The following is a 14,101-nucleotide window of genomic DNA, read 5'->3' as shown; positions in this document are numbered from 1 at the left end:
TTGGACACACCTTCTCATTCAATGCGTTTTCTTTATTTTCATGACTATTTACATTGTAGATTCTCACTGAAGGCATCAAAACTATGAATGAACACATGTGGAGTTATGTACTTAACAAAAAATGGTGAAATAACTGAAAACATGTTTTATATTCTAGTTTCTTCAAAATAGCCACCCTTTGCTCTGATTACTGCTTTGCACACTCTTGGCATTCTCTCGATGAGCTTCAAGAGGTAGTCACCTGAAATGGTTTTCCAGCAGTCTTGAAGGAGTTCCCAGAGGTGTTTAGCACTTGTTGGCCCCTTTGCCTTCACTCTGCGGTCCAGCTCACCCCAAACCATCTCGATTGGGTTCAGGTCCGGTGACTGTGGAGGCCAGGTCATCTGCCGCAGCACTCCATCACTCTCCTTCTTGGTCAAATAGCCCTTCCACAGCCTGGAGGTGTGTTTGGGGTCATTGTCCTGTTGAAAAATAAATGATCGTCCAACTAAACGCAAACCGGATGGGATGGCATGTCGCTGCAGGATGCTGTGGTAGCCATGCTGGTTCAGTGTGCCTTCAATTTTGAATAAATCCCCAACAGTGTCACCAGCAAAACACCCCCACACCATCACACCTCCTCCTCCATGCTTCACAGTGGGAACCAGGCATGTGGAATCCATCCGTTCACCTTTTCTGCGTCTCACAAAGACACGGCGGTTGGAAGCAAAGATCTCAAATTTGGACTCATCAGACCAAAGCACAGATTTCCACTGGTCTAATGTCCATTCCTTGTGTTTCTTGGCCCAAACAAATCTCTTCTGCTTGCCTCTCCTTAGCAGTGGTTTCCTAGCAGCTATTTGACCATGAAGGCCTGATTCGCGCAGTCTCCTCTTAACAGTTGTTCTAGAGATGGGTCTGCTGCTAGAACTCTGTGTGGCATTCATCTGGTCTCTGATCTGAGCTGCTGTTAACTTGCGATTTCTGAGGCTGGTGACTCGGATGAACTTATCCTCAGAAGCAGAGGTGACTCTTGGTCTTCCTTTCCTGGGTGGGTCCTCATGTGTGCCAGTTTCGTTGTAGCGCTTGATGGTTTTTGCGACTCCACTTGGGGACACATTTAAAGTTTTTGCAATTTTCTGGACTGACTGACCTTCATTTCTTAAAGTAATGATGGCCACTCGTTTTTCTTTAGTTAGCTGATTGGTTCTTGCCATAATATGAATTTTAACAGTTGTCCAATAGGGGTGTCGGCTGTGTATTAACCTGACTTCTGCACAACACAACTGATGGTCCCAACCCCATTGATAAAGCAAGAAATTCCACTAATTAACCCTGATAAGGCACACCTGTGAAGTGGAAACCATTTCAGGTGACTACCTCTTGAAGCTCATGGAGAGAATGCCAAGAGTGTGCAAAGCAGTAATCAGAGCAAAGGGTGGCTATTTTGAAGAAACTAGAATATAAAACATGTTTTCAGTTATTTCACCATTTTTTGTTAAGTACATAACTCCACATGTGTTCATTCATAGTTTCGATGCCTTCAGTGAGAATCTACAATGTAAATAGTCATGAAAATAAAGAAAACGCATTGAATGAGAAGGTGTGTCCAAACTTTTGGCCTGTACTGTATATAGCAAGGGTGTTGCTTTAGAGGGGTCGCCATCTTGCGCCGCCGTGTATGTACGGCAGACCGAGTGGACAATCCAGCCAGCCAGAGAACACGTTTCATGTGTATAAATGAACCAACGAAGACAGCGGAAAGAAGGAAGAAGGAGGAGGAAACAGCAGAGAGTGTTAGTAGTTCGTCGATAGAGAGTAGTGAAAAGTTTTTTTAGTTATAAAGTTTGCGAATGGACCACACTTATCACGCAACAGGAGAGAATGAACCCGAACTGTCATCTGCGAGGAAAAGAAGACGCAACTTCACTCCTTGTGATGCACTCTCTGCGGCGCTTTTCCTCCTGATGATATATCTCCCAAACAATGGCAGCAGTAGCACCGAATCCCATTCTGTGCATTCAGCCTCTCTTCTCGCCCGCTCAGCATCAAACACATGGAGTTCCTCATCTGTATGCTCCGGCTCAAACAGGTATGGCTCTGGGTCTGTGTCCGCTACAAGAAACTCTTCAAAATCGCGTTCAAAGTCGTCCATTGCAGCTACTATAGTCCGGAGATATTGCTAGGCTAAATAAACAGCTGAGCACTGTTTACAGGCTACGCTGTCAGTCAGTGTGCGGGCTGGAGATTGGCGGAGCAGAGAGGGGAGGGGGTCCCCACTCGGTATGGTAAACGAGTATGTATGTAAAGTTATGAGAAAGAGTCAGAGTTTGGAACGGAGTGGAGTGTTACCGGAGTTTCTGGAGTGCTCAAATAAACTGGCCTTTTTCCCAAACGCTCCTCTGGTCTCCTGCTCGTGAGGGATTCATTACACTATCGTAACATGGTTTAGACTTCTAAATAAACATTCACCTCGTCGCTAGATAGACCTACTCCTGAAAAAGTCGTGCGCAAGGCTTTTTGTCCCTACGAGGCCGCTGTCATTTACCAGACAGGAGGGGTGAGCGAGTGAGCACTGCAATCTAGAATTTGACCACTGATGTCACTGTTTTCAACCCATTGTACACACTGGCCCTTTAAAGGAATCTACATTTCCGATTTTGTGTATAAACCTGCCAAAAAAGTTGACTCTAGACACACATTGCATTCAAGAGATTTAGATTGTTTGTGTTATTGTAGAATCTGAATTACTTGATGACAAATATCATGAGAAACAACACACAAGATCTCAGTGAGGGTGTTAATTTTCTCTGTCCATCTCTCAGTTTGTTTGTCACATGATCCAAAGACTGTTAACGAGACAAGAACCCAGAATTCATCCTTTTTTGATCTGGACTTTTACAGGTAAACAAGCAAACACACATAATTTACATGTTTCTTCTAATGTAAAATATAATGTATTTAAAATCCTCCATTGTGCTTTCAGGCTTGTTGACATCAAAATAACCTTCCAGCTGAAAGGAATCAACCTGCAGACGGTGCGCAGACGGGAGCTACCTGACTGCTACTCGTTCTACGTTACGGTACGGTTCAGCCATAACATTTGGGGCAACAATTTGAATCTTTCCATCATTCAGAGGATATTTTGTAGACACCATAAGGAAACCAATTTTATCTTTCAAACTTATTGCCCACACAGCATTTAATGATAAGACACCTTCTTATCTCATTATTTTACTAATCTACTTTCCTTTGCCCTTGTTCCCTTAGATAACATTTGACAACCAGTGTCACAGTGGAAAGGTGAAAATCTTCCTGGACATAGATACTCAGAGCTCTGCGTGTCGAGACTGGAAGATATCTGGGACAGGTAAGGTGTAGTTGAGAAATTAATATTTAGAAATTTCTCCCTTTCTTGTCACTTTTATGTCACACTGTGTTTTTAACCCCCTGACAAAATGCTTCTGGAGCTCGCCAAGTTCACTCGTCTTGTCCAATCTGTCTTTTAAAATCCATAATTTGTTGACCTCATGAATTAAACTTACAGTTTTTTTAAGATATATATATTTTTAAGGGCATTTTTAGCCTTTATTTGATAGGACAGTCAAGCGTAAAGGGGGGAGAGAGAGAGGGAGTGACATGCAGCAAAGGGCCACAGGCTGGAGTCGAACCCGGGCCGCTGCGGCAACAGCCTTGTACATGGGGCGCCTGCTCTACCACTAAGCCACCGACGCCCCAAACCTACAGTTTTTGTTTCTTGCTGTGAATGAAACGGTTATTGAAGTTTGCTTAGGTCTTCACTCAGACTTGCACAATACCTCTGTTTGTGCCAGTTCGTCTCTTCTGTGTCCAAAATATTGGCAGACGGCTGGTGTGCTATTATTTATTTTTATTTTTTTTTTAGGCACCAGTTCTTCTGTGGCATTTGCACTTTCGTCTGTCCTCATCTTGTGTCCGTTTATTTCTTCAACCATGCTGTATTACAACAGCACCAGTCTGATCATCCTCACTCACATGCAGATTCTGACTAATCAGATGATGCCTTACTGAGAGTTAGTAGCAGTTTTTTGTGATGTGATTTAAGTTGATGATTAAAAAAACAGTATACTGTGCAGCCCTACAATTAATGTAATAATGTTTAAAGGTTCAAAGGAAGAATTTACGTGAGGGAAAGAGGTTGAATTAGTAATGTAATATACACTCACCGGCCACTTTATTAAGAACACCTTGCTAGTACTGGGTTGGACCCCTTCTGCCCTCAGAGCTGCCTTAATTCTTGGTGGCATAGATTCAACAAGGTGCTGGAAACATTTCTCAGAGATTTTGGTCCATATTGACATGATAGCATCGTGTAGTTGCTGCAGATTTGTCAGCTGCACATCCATGATGTGAATCTCCCGTTCCACCACATCCCAAAGGTGCTCTATTGGATTGAGATCTGGTGACTGTGGAGGCCATTGGAGTACAGTGAACTCATTGTCATGTTCAAGAAACCAGTTTGAGATGATTTGAGCTTTGTGACATGGTGCGTTATCCTGCTGGAAGTAGCCATCAGAAGATGGGTACACTGTGGTCCTAAGGGGATGGACACAGTCAGCAACAATACTCAGGTTGGCTGTGGTGTTTAAACCATGCTGAGTTGGTACTAAGGGGCCCAAAGTGTGCCAAGAAAATATCCCCACACCATTACACCACCACCACCAGCCTGAACTGTTGATACAAGGCAGGATGGATCCATGCCTTCATGTTGTTTACACCAAATTCTGACCCTACCATCTGAATGTTGCAGCAGAAATCCAGACTCATCAGACCAGGCAACGTTTTTCCAATCTTCTATTGTCCAGTTTTGGTGAGCCTGTGTGAACTGTAGCCTTAGTTTCCTGTTGTTAGCTGACAGGAGTGGCACCTGGTGTGGTCTTCTGCTGCTGTAGCCCATCTGCTTCAAGGTTCGACATGTTGTTGGTTCAGAGATGGGCTTCTGCAGACCTTGGTTGTAACCAGTGGTTATTTGAGTTACTGTTGCCTTTCTATCATCTTGAACCAGTCTGGCCATTCTCCTCTGACCTCTGGCACCAACAAGGCATTTTCACCCAGAGAACTGCTGCTCACTGGATATTTTCTCTTTGTCAGACCATCCTCTGTAAACCCTAGAGATGGTTGTGTGTGAAAGTTTCTGAAATACTCAGACCAGCCCGTCTGGCACCAACAACCATGCCACTTTCAAAGTCACTTAAATCCCCTTTCTTCCTCATTCTGATGCTCGGTTTGAACTTCAGCAGGTCGTCTTGACCATGTCTACATACGTAAATGCATTGAGTTGCTGCCACATGATTGGCTGATTAGCTATTTGCATTAACAAGTGATTGAACAGGTGTACCTAATAAAGTGGCCAGTGAGTGTATGTGAAGTCATGTCAATTACTATTTAAAAACTCTGTGGTAGGTGGCCTGTAAATACCTCTATGCAGTTATCTATAATTTTTTTATGTCCTGCATGTTCCCCAAATTCCTCAACGTCTGTATTTTCAGAAAACATAAAAACGATCCTGTTTGGCTCACAAGATGTAAATGCCTTTTACTGTTGACTGTTAGTGAGACGTTTTCCTGGAAACCCCCACTTATCAGTAATAAGTGTGAGGGAGTTGTGTGAAAGATAAACCTCCTGCTCACATACACTCACACACTTTGTCTCTGTTTCAGCTCAGAAGAACACACACTATCTGCTGGTGTTTGACGCCTTCGTCATTCTTGTTTGCCTCACATCGGCTGTGCTGTGCACCCGCTCCATCGTGTTGGCTGTCAGGTTACTCCAGGTCAGCTGTTCAGTCTCTGCTCACATAATGTCGTACATAACAATTATATATAACTTTTATTTCTTTCTCTCTGGCTCTTCCTCTGTCAGTCCTTCCTGTTTCTAGTCATTAGTCTATACTTCTTTATGTAGTTTCTAATTGTTTATAACCTTTCAGTCTTTTATCTTTTTCCTCTTCTCAAACCAGATGTCACAATAAGCATTATTCCGATATCTGAAGTACCATTTATATCACATGTAGACAGATGGATGAATGTGTCTTGCATTTGCAACACAAGCATCTTGTTGTAATGTCTATCTAATGACTGGAATTTATATTTTGTTGTACATCTTTTTCTATGTGAGCCTGAATTTACATTTGTGTCTTTTTTTTTTTTTTTTCAGAGATTCTCCAGATTCTCCCATGAGAACTACAACCGTAAAGTGTGTGAGGATGACCAGGGCGAGTTTCTGAACGGCTGGTATGTGCTGGTCATCGTAAGCGACCTCTTGGCCATAGTAGGATCCATACTGAAGATGGAAATACAAGCAAAGGTATATTGAATCATGTACTTCTGTCCTAGAGAGACAGTTACCGTATGGGGCCCAAAACTGACTTGGAATAAATGTGAAAGGGGAGTCGACAAAACGTTTTTGTATTCATTTTCTTCTCCCAGTACTGCAAAAAAGAATTAAAACTAAAAATTTCAAGCAGTCAGCATCATAATGTGGAGCTATCTGCATAGCATCACCTTTGATGATCACCCTGTGATTTTATAAAGCCACTGAGCAGTAAAAGTCAGGGAGTGTCTCAGTGTCTGGTGGACTTTGGAGTGAAAAGATTCAATGTAGACACAGTTCAGACCTGACCTATTTATTTGAACCTGACTGTCTGTCCTTTTTATAACCACCATGTGGAGTGTTTACCCCAAGCTTCACAGAAGTAGAAATAAACATTTCCCTTATTCACACTCCCCTCTGACTGAGCTTTTGTTTTAGAGGAAAGCACTGCCGGTCTCCTGTTGTTAGTGGTTAGTGTGCTGTTGAGGATAACTCTTGGCAGTGATCTGGAAATACGCGTCATTAAAGAAATATTCCACTGCTGGAAAGATGGTTGTTTCATAAAACGGGGCTGTCTATGCAATAGAAAGACACACATACTTTTAACATAACAGAGTAAAAGGGCTGTGGCATTTCCTTTTGCTGAAGAGGTAGAAAACCTACAACTACCAGAATGCACTGTGCCGCACCGGACCAATAAATGCTCTCGCTGGTGGGAGACGTAATGTGACTAAAGCCCAGTTCAGACCAAAGATTCGTGCTGTGAGGAAACCAGTTTTTGAATGTTGCAGAGAAAAGTTGCAGCAGTGTGAACTGGCCATCTGAGCTCGACTCAAGCCGGCTGATGGTGTCACCTGCAACTCAGCTGGTCAAATCGCTGGCTGGTTTTTAGAACATAAAGCACATCACCTGTTTCAACAGCCAATTGGCTTATGGTGTAGTCTGCTGTTTAAGTCAAGATGACTACGGATGGTGTGTTTGCTTGCTGCAGGTGCTCCTTCCCCGCCGAGCCCCCTGTTTCCATCCTCACAGTGAGTCAGACGGTGGGCGCTGGACAATTATGTCTTTGTGGCGTATTTATTATGAATACAGTCCATCTGGTGCTCGTTCTGTTTCTGTTTTTTGCCATTTAGTCACCACTACAAATGTAACTTTAGCCAGTATCTCTCCATCGCTATCGTCATTCATATTTTAAGAAGCCACAAATTATATTCAGCCACAAAATAAGCCTGAAAAGCTGGAAATCAGAACAGAAGTACAGAGAGTTGTTGCATAGACATGATATACCATCTCATCTAGTTGCATTGGTGTGAATGGCAGGTTTTTAGAGCGTTGCAGAACGATGCATTGCAGGTAGTTGCCTGTTTCAACTCGTGTAGTTGTGAATCTTTACTCTGAACTGGGCTTTACACGTCTGGGGAAAAAATATGGTGGCTGGCTGGTGACAAAAGATCTTATATTTAAACGAAGAGCTAAATTATGTTTCTGAAAACATTTTAGATGAGAAATAGGCAATGCAGTAACAGAATCTTGATTCATATTTGGTCTACGCTGCTTATTAGTTTTACCGTTTGATCCCAGTTTTTTCAGTCTCTGTTTACACGATACAGGAAACAGTATGGTGCCCACTTCCTGTTCACACACTCTCATATTACACCTAAAAAGTGCACTAAAATATGCTTCAGAAGGCTTTTTAGGTGAGACATCAGCGATACAGTAACAGAATCTTGGTTGATATTAGATAAGTGCTGCCTGGTTTAACTGTTTGATCTGAGTTTGAGAGAGAGAAATAAAGAGAGATCCACTTCTATACTCTTTGTGTCTTAAAGCAGAAGTACTATCTATAGTTAAAGCAACAGTTTCGCCTCAGCAGGGAGATCTGGGCACTGGTAAGATGGAGGGAAGTTTTCCACAGTTCATTTATACATACTGCCCACATTGTGTTGATACAAAGCTGGTTGAAAATTGGCAAAGCATCCCTTTCAATCTCACTAATTCCACCTGTTCCTTTCCTGCTTTAGGAAGTCAAAATGGCTGCCTTTTTTCAGATTGCTAGTATTTTAACCTTTCAAATGACAGCAAAATGACAAAGCCCTGAATTTGTCAAGTCAACTCAAACGGGGCAATGAAGAAATGATAAAAACAACTACAAAAACAACTGGATTACTCCCAGCATGAAGAATATAAAACATGTAATAAAGTATGTAAACACGATGGGGAACATGGCTAATTTATTAAATTTACTGAGTACAAAATGTCCTCCCTGAGGTATTTGTTTTATAAACCTAGAGCAGAAAAGTCAAATGTCACATTATGTCACACCTTAGTTAACAATTAATCAGATATTTCGGTTCCTCATTGTACTTTGAACCCGAATAAAATAATCTACGTAGATCAGTTTCCCCCAAGTGACATGCCTGTTGCAGTAAAATCATAACCACAGTCATGTTGCTTAAAGTTGAGTAACTCGTGCTGACTCTGTGTTAACCTGTGTGCTGTACAGCTAAGGCTAAATATTAGCTAATCCCACAGGGCTTCACTGAGGGCCAGATTTCCCAGTAAGACAAAGAGTAAACAGCTGTGCTCTTCTGATTTTGTTTCCCTCCCCTGTAGAGTCTGACCAGTTATGATGTGTGCAGTATCTTCCTGGGAACGTCGACATTGATGGTGTGGGTTGGCGTCATCAGGTACCTGGGATACTTCCAGAAATACAATGTGAGTCCTTTATCTCTCGTTGATCATGGTTTATTTTAACCCCTATAATCAAATGTCTTCACAAATTCTGTCATGATTTGGATGTGGCTTAACAATAACGTCATGTCTCCGTACTTCCTGTGTGACCAGGTGTTAATTCTGACCATGAAAGCAGCCTTCCCCAAAGTCCTGCGTTTCTGCTGCTGTGCCGGCATGATCTACCTCGGCTACACCTTCTGCGGCTGGATCGTACTGGGGCCTTACCATGAGAAGGTAACTCTTTTAACTGGTCTGTGAGAGCAGGGGATTTGGAGGCCTGAGAGCCACAGATTGGAGAAGTGAGTTTATGGTGAGGGAGGCAGCTGCTGGTCTGAATCTCCGCACTGGCTATTATTGTCAGGGTTGTGGGAAATTAGGGGAACTATGAAGGCTCGTTTTAGTGACTTAGCCCCTTCCTGCAGAACTGCTGAGCCTGCAAGAATCAGTTTGCACGAGGAGTTCCGAAACATCTATGTGTACACGTCTTTAAATTGGCTGAAACAGCATTCTGTGATTGAACAAAATCTATTCAGACTGAGTCCAGTCAGTGTTCAGGGTAATTACATTGTGTTATTTAGATTAAGTGTGCACATTTGTACTCAGAAACATTAGATTTATATGTTCTGAGTACAAAATATTCTCTAAATTACAAAAGTATAAATCGATGTGCATTGCTCTGAATGAATGCAGGTGTTCTGTACCATGTAAACCCCATTTTTTAAACTTGTTTTTTATTTCAACCTCAGCATTCTATACAAGCAGTAGTTTTTACATAGCTCACACAGTGATTTGATCATTGTACAAAGTTTTTAGCTGCCGTAATGTCTTATGTCCAGGTTTAAGACAAGTAAAAGGAGAAGAAAAAATAATGTAAATAAAAAACAGAGTAAACTTAAAAATATAAAAGTGGGATGGGGCTAGAAAGGGGATATAGATTTTAGAGCTCCCTTACTGCATTAATAAATTCATTACAGGACTCCACCTCTTTATAAATTTTGGTCTTTGCAGCCTCAATGCATATGTGATTTGTTCCATCTCATACAGTTCCCATATTGTTTTTATACTTAATGGTTCAGGTTCAGGATTCAACCATCTAACTGTGATACATTTAATCACAGCCCCCACAGTGATTTGTAATAGATACATTTTTGCCCTCTGCTCAAATCACCCTTGGATTTTTAGGGATATTTTGATGGAACACTGCTCTCAGGGCAGTTTTTTGGCCACATTTTATCCAGCCCACTTAACTGTTACTTGTGTGGTCTGGAAATATCTTACTACCTTCTATTTAAACTCTCACCAGATACTGGAATTAGTCGTCAAATGTGCCTCACTACAAATTTCCTTCCAGGTGTCTGATGATATGTTTACCCCATTTAAAAGGAAATAATACAGCTGATTATAGGTCATAGGTTTCCTTAAAATTGTTTCAGAAAACTGCAACTTATCAGACTTTGTCCCACGTTTATTTAGCTTTTGAATTGCTGTGTCAACATTATGTCCTTTTAAATTGCTTCCTTGACCAGGAACGAGACACTTCATATACAACCACTAGGCGTCACTATAGGTCTTGTCAATGAAACATCCAGCTTCATCAAAAGCAGCTTTCTGTCCTTAAAACCAAATTTTGAACATCTGAAACTGGAACACAAGTTGTTTTCACATTCATGCATGCACACACATGGACACACACACATATCCACAGCGTTGTCTGTCACTGAAACAACCACATTTTTTGTATTTTTAAAGATTTGTCTCCCTAATCAGACAAGGACAGTGCAGAGGTGATAGGAAATACGGGGAGAAAAAAGAGGGATGACATGCAATGAAGGTCGCCTACAGGGCACAAACTGGGGATGTCATGATCAGCATCTTAAACCCCTGAGTCACCACAACACTGATAATTGAGCCACCCAAAATGGAGCAAGTTTACTGCCCTCTTAAAGTTCACACACCCTAGCAAAAACTGCACATGCTGCAATTAATAACAAAAATTCAGGAACAGAAAATGTTGTTTTTGTATACTCTGAAAACACAAAGTCAACAGAAACTAAAGTGCAGTCACAGGGTCATTTTGATGAGCGAGGTCCTCAGCTTCAACTCAGATGATCACCTTAAGTGGGAGATCCTTGGACGGCGAGTGCCATCAGGGAAAGTATGTGTGTGTTTGGCTGTCCTCGCCCATTAAGATAAATAATTTACGGAAGTCCGAGCAGCAGTGGGCGTCTAAACAAGGTGGTGCTTGTACTGTAGGGGAGACAGATGTGAGATAGAGTGAAATCAGCCACCCGGGGCCAAGTGATGTCTCTCTGACCAAATGGAAATGCTTACAGTCTTAAACTGAAGAGGAGTAGCTACTGTAAATAAGTTGCGGACTGTTTTCGAAGTGCATTTGTTTGGTGAGTTTACTTGAGGATCCCATGCTCTTGAGTCATGAACTGAGTGATGAATCATATCCACAGGATGTACAGGATTGGTTGTTAAATACATTTATGCTTCCATATCCGACCCTATAAGACAAGTTTAATATGTATAACATTACTGTCTCATTAATTGCAGTTTCAGTGGAAGTGAAAGTGATCTGCAGCCTTGTTGTGTCTGCATTTGAACTAAAACAGGTTCCAGTTCTCTGTTTGTCCACTGTTACAGTCCACTGAGAATTGGTCACGATATTTACATTGCGGCGGCTCGGGGAGTCCCCTGTAGTGTGCTGTCAGCCCCTCCAGGATCCTCTGTGTATTTACTGAAGGAATAAACAGAGGATGTTCTTGGACTTGCCATCCCACACGTCTTCAAGTGCTGGAATCCATACCCTCGCAGTAGGATGTTGTATTTAGATGCTATCACAGCTTCTTTCATAACGTTTGTGTCAGGCTTACAGGCTCACCCTTTTGGCCATCTTTCTTTTTGTGTGCCTTCCTGTCTTTATCATTCCACCTCTATCAACTGTCACGCTTCTGTTGGTCCCCTGCACCTCCTCCTTCTTTGTAACCCTATCTCTGTAAGGACCAACATTTGTGTTTAGTTAAACTATGTTAAAGGAGCAGTGTGTGAAATTTAGGGAGATAAAGTGGCATCTATTGGTGATTGTAGATTGCAATCAGCCGAAACTTCTCCTGGTCAGAATTCCTTTAGTGTTCATTGCTCAGGAGGTTTTTTAACAGGGAGCTGAATTATCTGCAGAGGTCTATTCCTCTCCAAAACAAACCGACCTGCTGATTTAAACCAGTAAAAACACTGAATAAAGCAGTTTCATGTTACAAATCAGTGATTCTCCAACGCCAGCCCAGCACCTGCTAATTTGTGCGCACCTTTTGTCTTTGATAACTTAAGATCGAGATGTTCAGGAAGCTTTTACTAGAAGCCACATTATCTGCAGAGGTCTATTCCTCTATTCCTCTCCAAAACAAATGCACCTGGTGATTTAAATTGATAAAAACACAGAATAAAGCAGTTTCACGTAAAAAAAAAAAAAAAAAAATCTGTGTTTTCCGACATTCTCCTGGCGAAGGGGCTGCTAACTTTAGTGGCCGACGCAAAAATGCAAATGGCCCCATTCAGAGTCAGTGTTTGGTAGAAACATGGTGGTGCAGTGTAGCAGTCTCCATAGACGAGGCCCTGCTCCCCATGTTGGTATAAACAGCTTATTCTAAGGTAACTAAAATGCAATGATTCTTATTTTCAGGTGATTATACACTAAAGAAAACATACTTATTATATTCTATATTCTTTCAAAAGATGCACTTCGGAAAAAGCACAGCATACAGACACAATAAAGTTTTTTAACTGGGTGTGCTTGTGTCACACAGTAGAGTGGTTCCCAACTGGGGGGTCGCGGGGCAATTCTGAAAGGACTGCAAGTGACTCACGGACGTGTCAAGTTTGTAAAAAACACACTTTATGTTAAAGTTCATTGACTTTCTGGCACAGAGCTTTTATTTTGAAGTGCTGTTTCCTGCTGTAGAAAGAGTGACAGAACAGACAGCTACTTGACAGAGACAGCAAACTGGCTCAACGACATGGCCAAACGCTGAATATATTTAACTGTGTGGACCTTGAACTAATGACTAAGGGCCGTTTCATAGTCGACACATGCAACGCGAGCAAGCAACGCAAGCAACACACTTCCTTTCATAGGTAACACATTAAACGCAAGCGACGTGGGCGACACTTGAAATGCAATACATCGCTCGCGCAATGGGGGTAGCAGAGTCACCGGTACATTCAGCTAGCTAGTACTGCTGTAGCTAGCTAGTGCTGCTATTTTATTAGAGTGCAGGGCACTCGAACTGTCATATAAATGGGGGTGTGCCCGTACGAGTTCACAAAGTTTTTCCTCCTCACCTGCCATATTTTATAACTGCTTCTTCTGTGAATAATAAAAGTGGTTAATTTCAACTTGCATTATCACCCCCGCTGGCAACGCATGGTATTACACATGCCGCTGCATTGCGTATCAAAAAAATGGACAACACATTTTGAGATGCAAGCACGCATCATGGCGGCCAATGCGTCTCAATGCGTCCCAATGCATTGGCGTCTGCGTGCCTTTGCGTCGACTATGAACCGGCCCTAAGGAAGAATCTGGACCCCGTGGCTGGACAAATTGGAAACCACTGTCTTAGTACTTTTGCATCTTCTTGTGGTCTTCTGGTTCCCAGCTTTTTTTCGCTTGTTACTAGATTGGAAATGATTATTTGTTTAACTACTTTTTATTTTCATTAAATTACACAAATATATACAGCAGTTTTCAAGGCGTATATTCATACAGACCCCACACCCACCCCAATCCATCATCCCGTCCACATACATAAAAGAAAAGAAAAATTAACTAAAAAAAAAATAAACCTAACAATAAGCAAAATAAAATAAAAACAGAAATAATAATAAGTAAAATAGAATTAAGAAAAAGATAAAAATAAAAAAGGGAAAAAAAGAAGAAGAAAAAAAAGATTAAATGATGATTATTTAATTAATAACCCCTAAAATAAACCTACGTTTACTTGCCCCACAGGTTGTACATGTTACAGAGTCATTG

The 14,101-nt window shown here is 41.7% G+C and overlaps 1 protein-coding gene across 3 annotated transcripts in view; it reads left to right on the top strand.

The window, feature by feature from the left end:
- The window catches only part of mcoln2 (mucolipin TRP cation channel 2), a 30,766-nt gene that overhangs the window by 6,514 nt on the left and 10,151 nt on the right, over positions 1–14,101 (top strand). For all 3 annotated transcript variants that reach the window (XM_049588407.1, XM_049588408.1, XM_049588406.1), the window contains 7 exons: positions 2,805–2,883; positions 2,966–3,062; positions 3,250–3,349; positions 5,679–5,791; positions 6,175–6,324; positions 8,944–9,045; positions 9,175–9,297. In XM_049588407.1, the coding sequence (XP_049444364.1) occupies positions 2,805–2,883; positions 2,966–3,062; positions 3,250–3,349; positions 5,679–5,791; positions 6,175–6,324; positions 8,944–9,045; positions 9,175–9,297 (764 nt within the window). The remainder of the gene's footprint in view (positions 1–2,804; positions 2,884–2,965; positions 3,063–3,249; positions 3,350–5,678; positions 5,792–6,174; positions 6,325–8,943; positions 9,046–9,174; positions 9,298–14,101) is intronic.

Source organism: Epinephelus fuscoguttatus, linkage group LG10 (assembly GCF_011397635.1).
Source record: "Epinephelus fuscoguttatus linkage group LG10, E.fuscoguttatus.final_Chr_v1".
Taxonomy (NCBI): domain Eukaryota; kingdom Metazoa; phylum Chordata; class Actinopteri; order Perciformes; family Serranidae; genus Epinephelus; species Epinephelus fuscoguttatus.
Note: the sequence above shows the minus strand (reverse complement) of the source record. Positions and strands in the feature narration are given on the sequence as shown.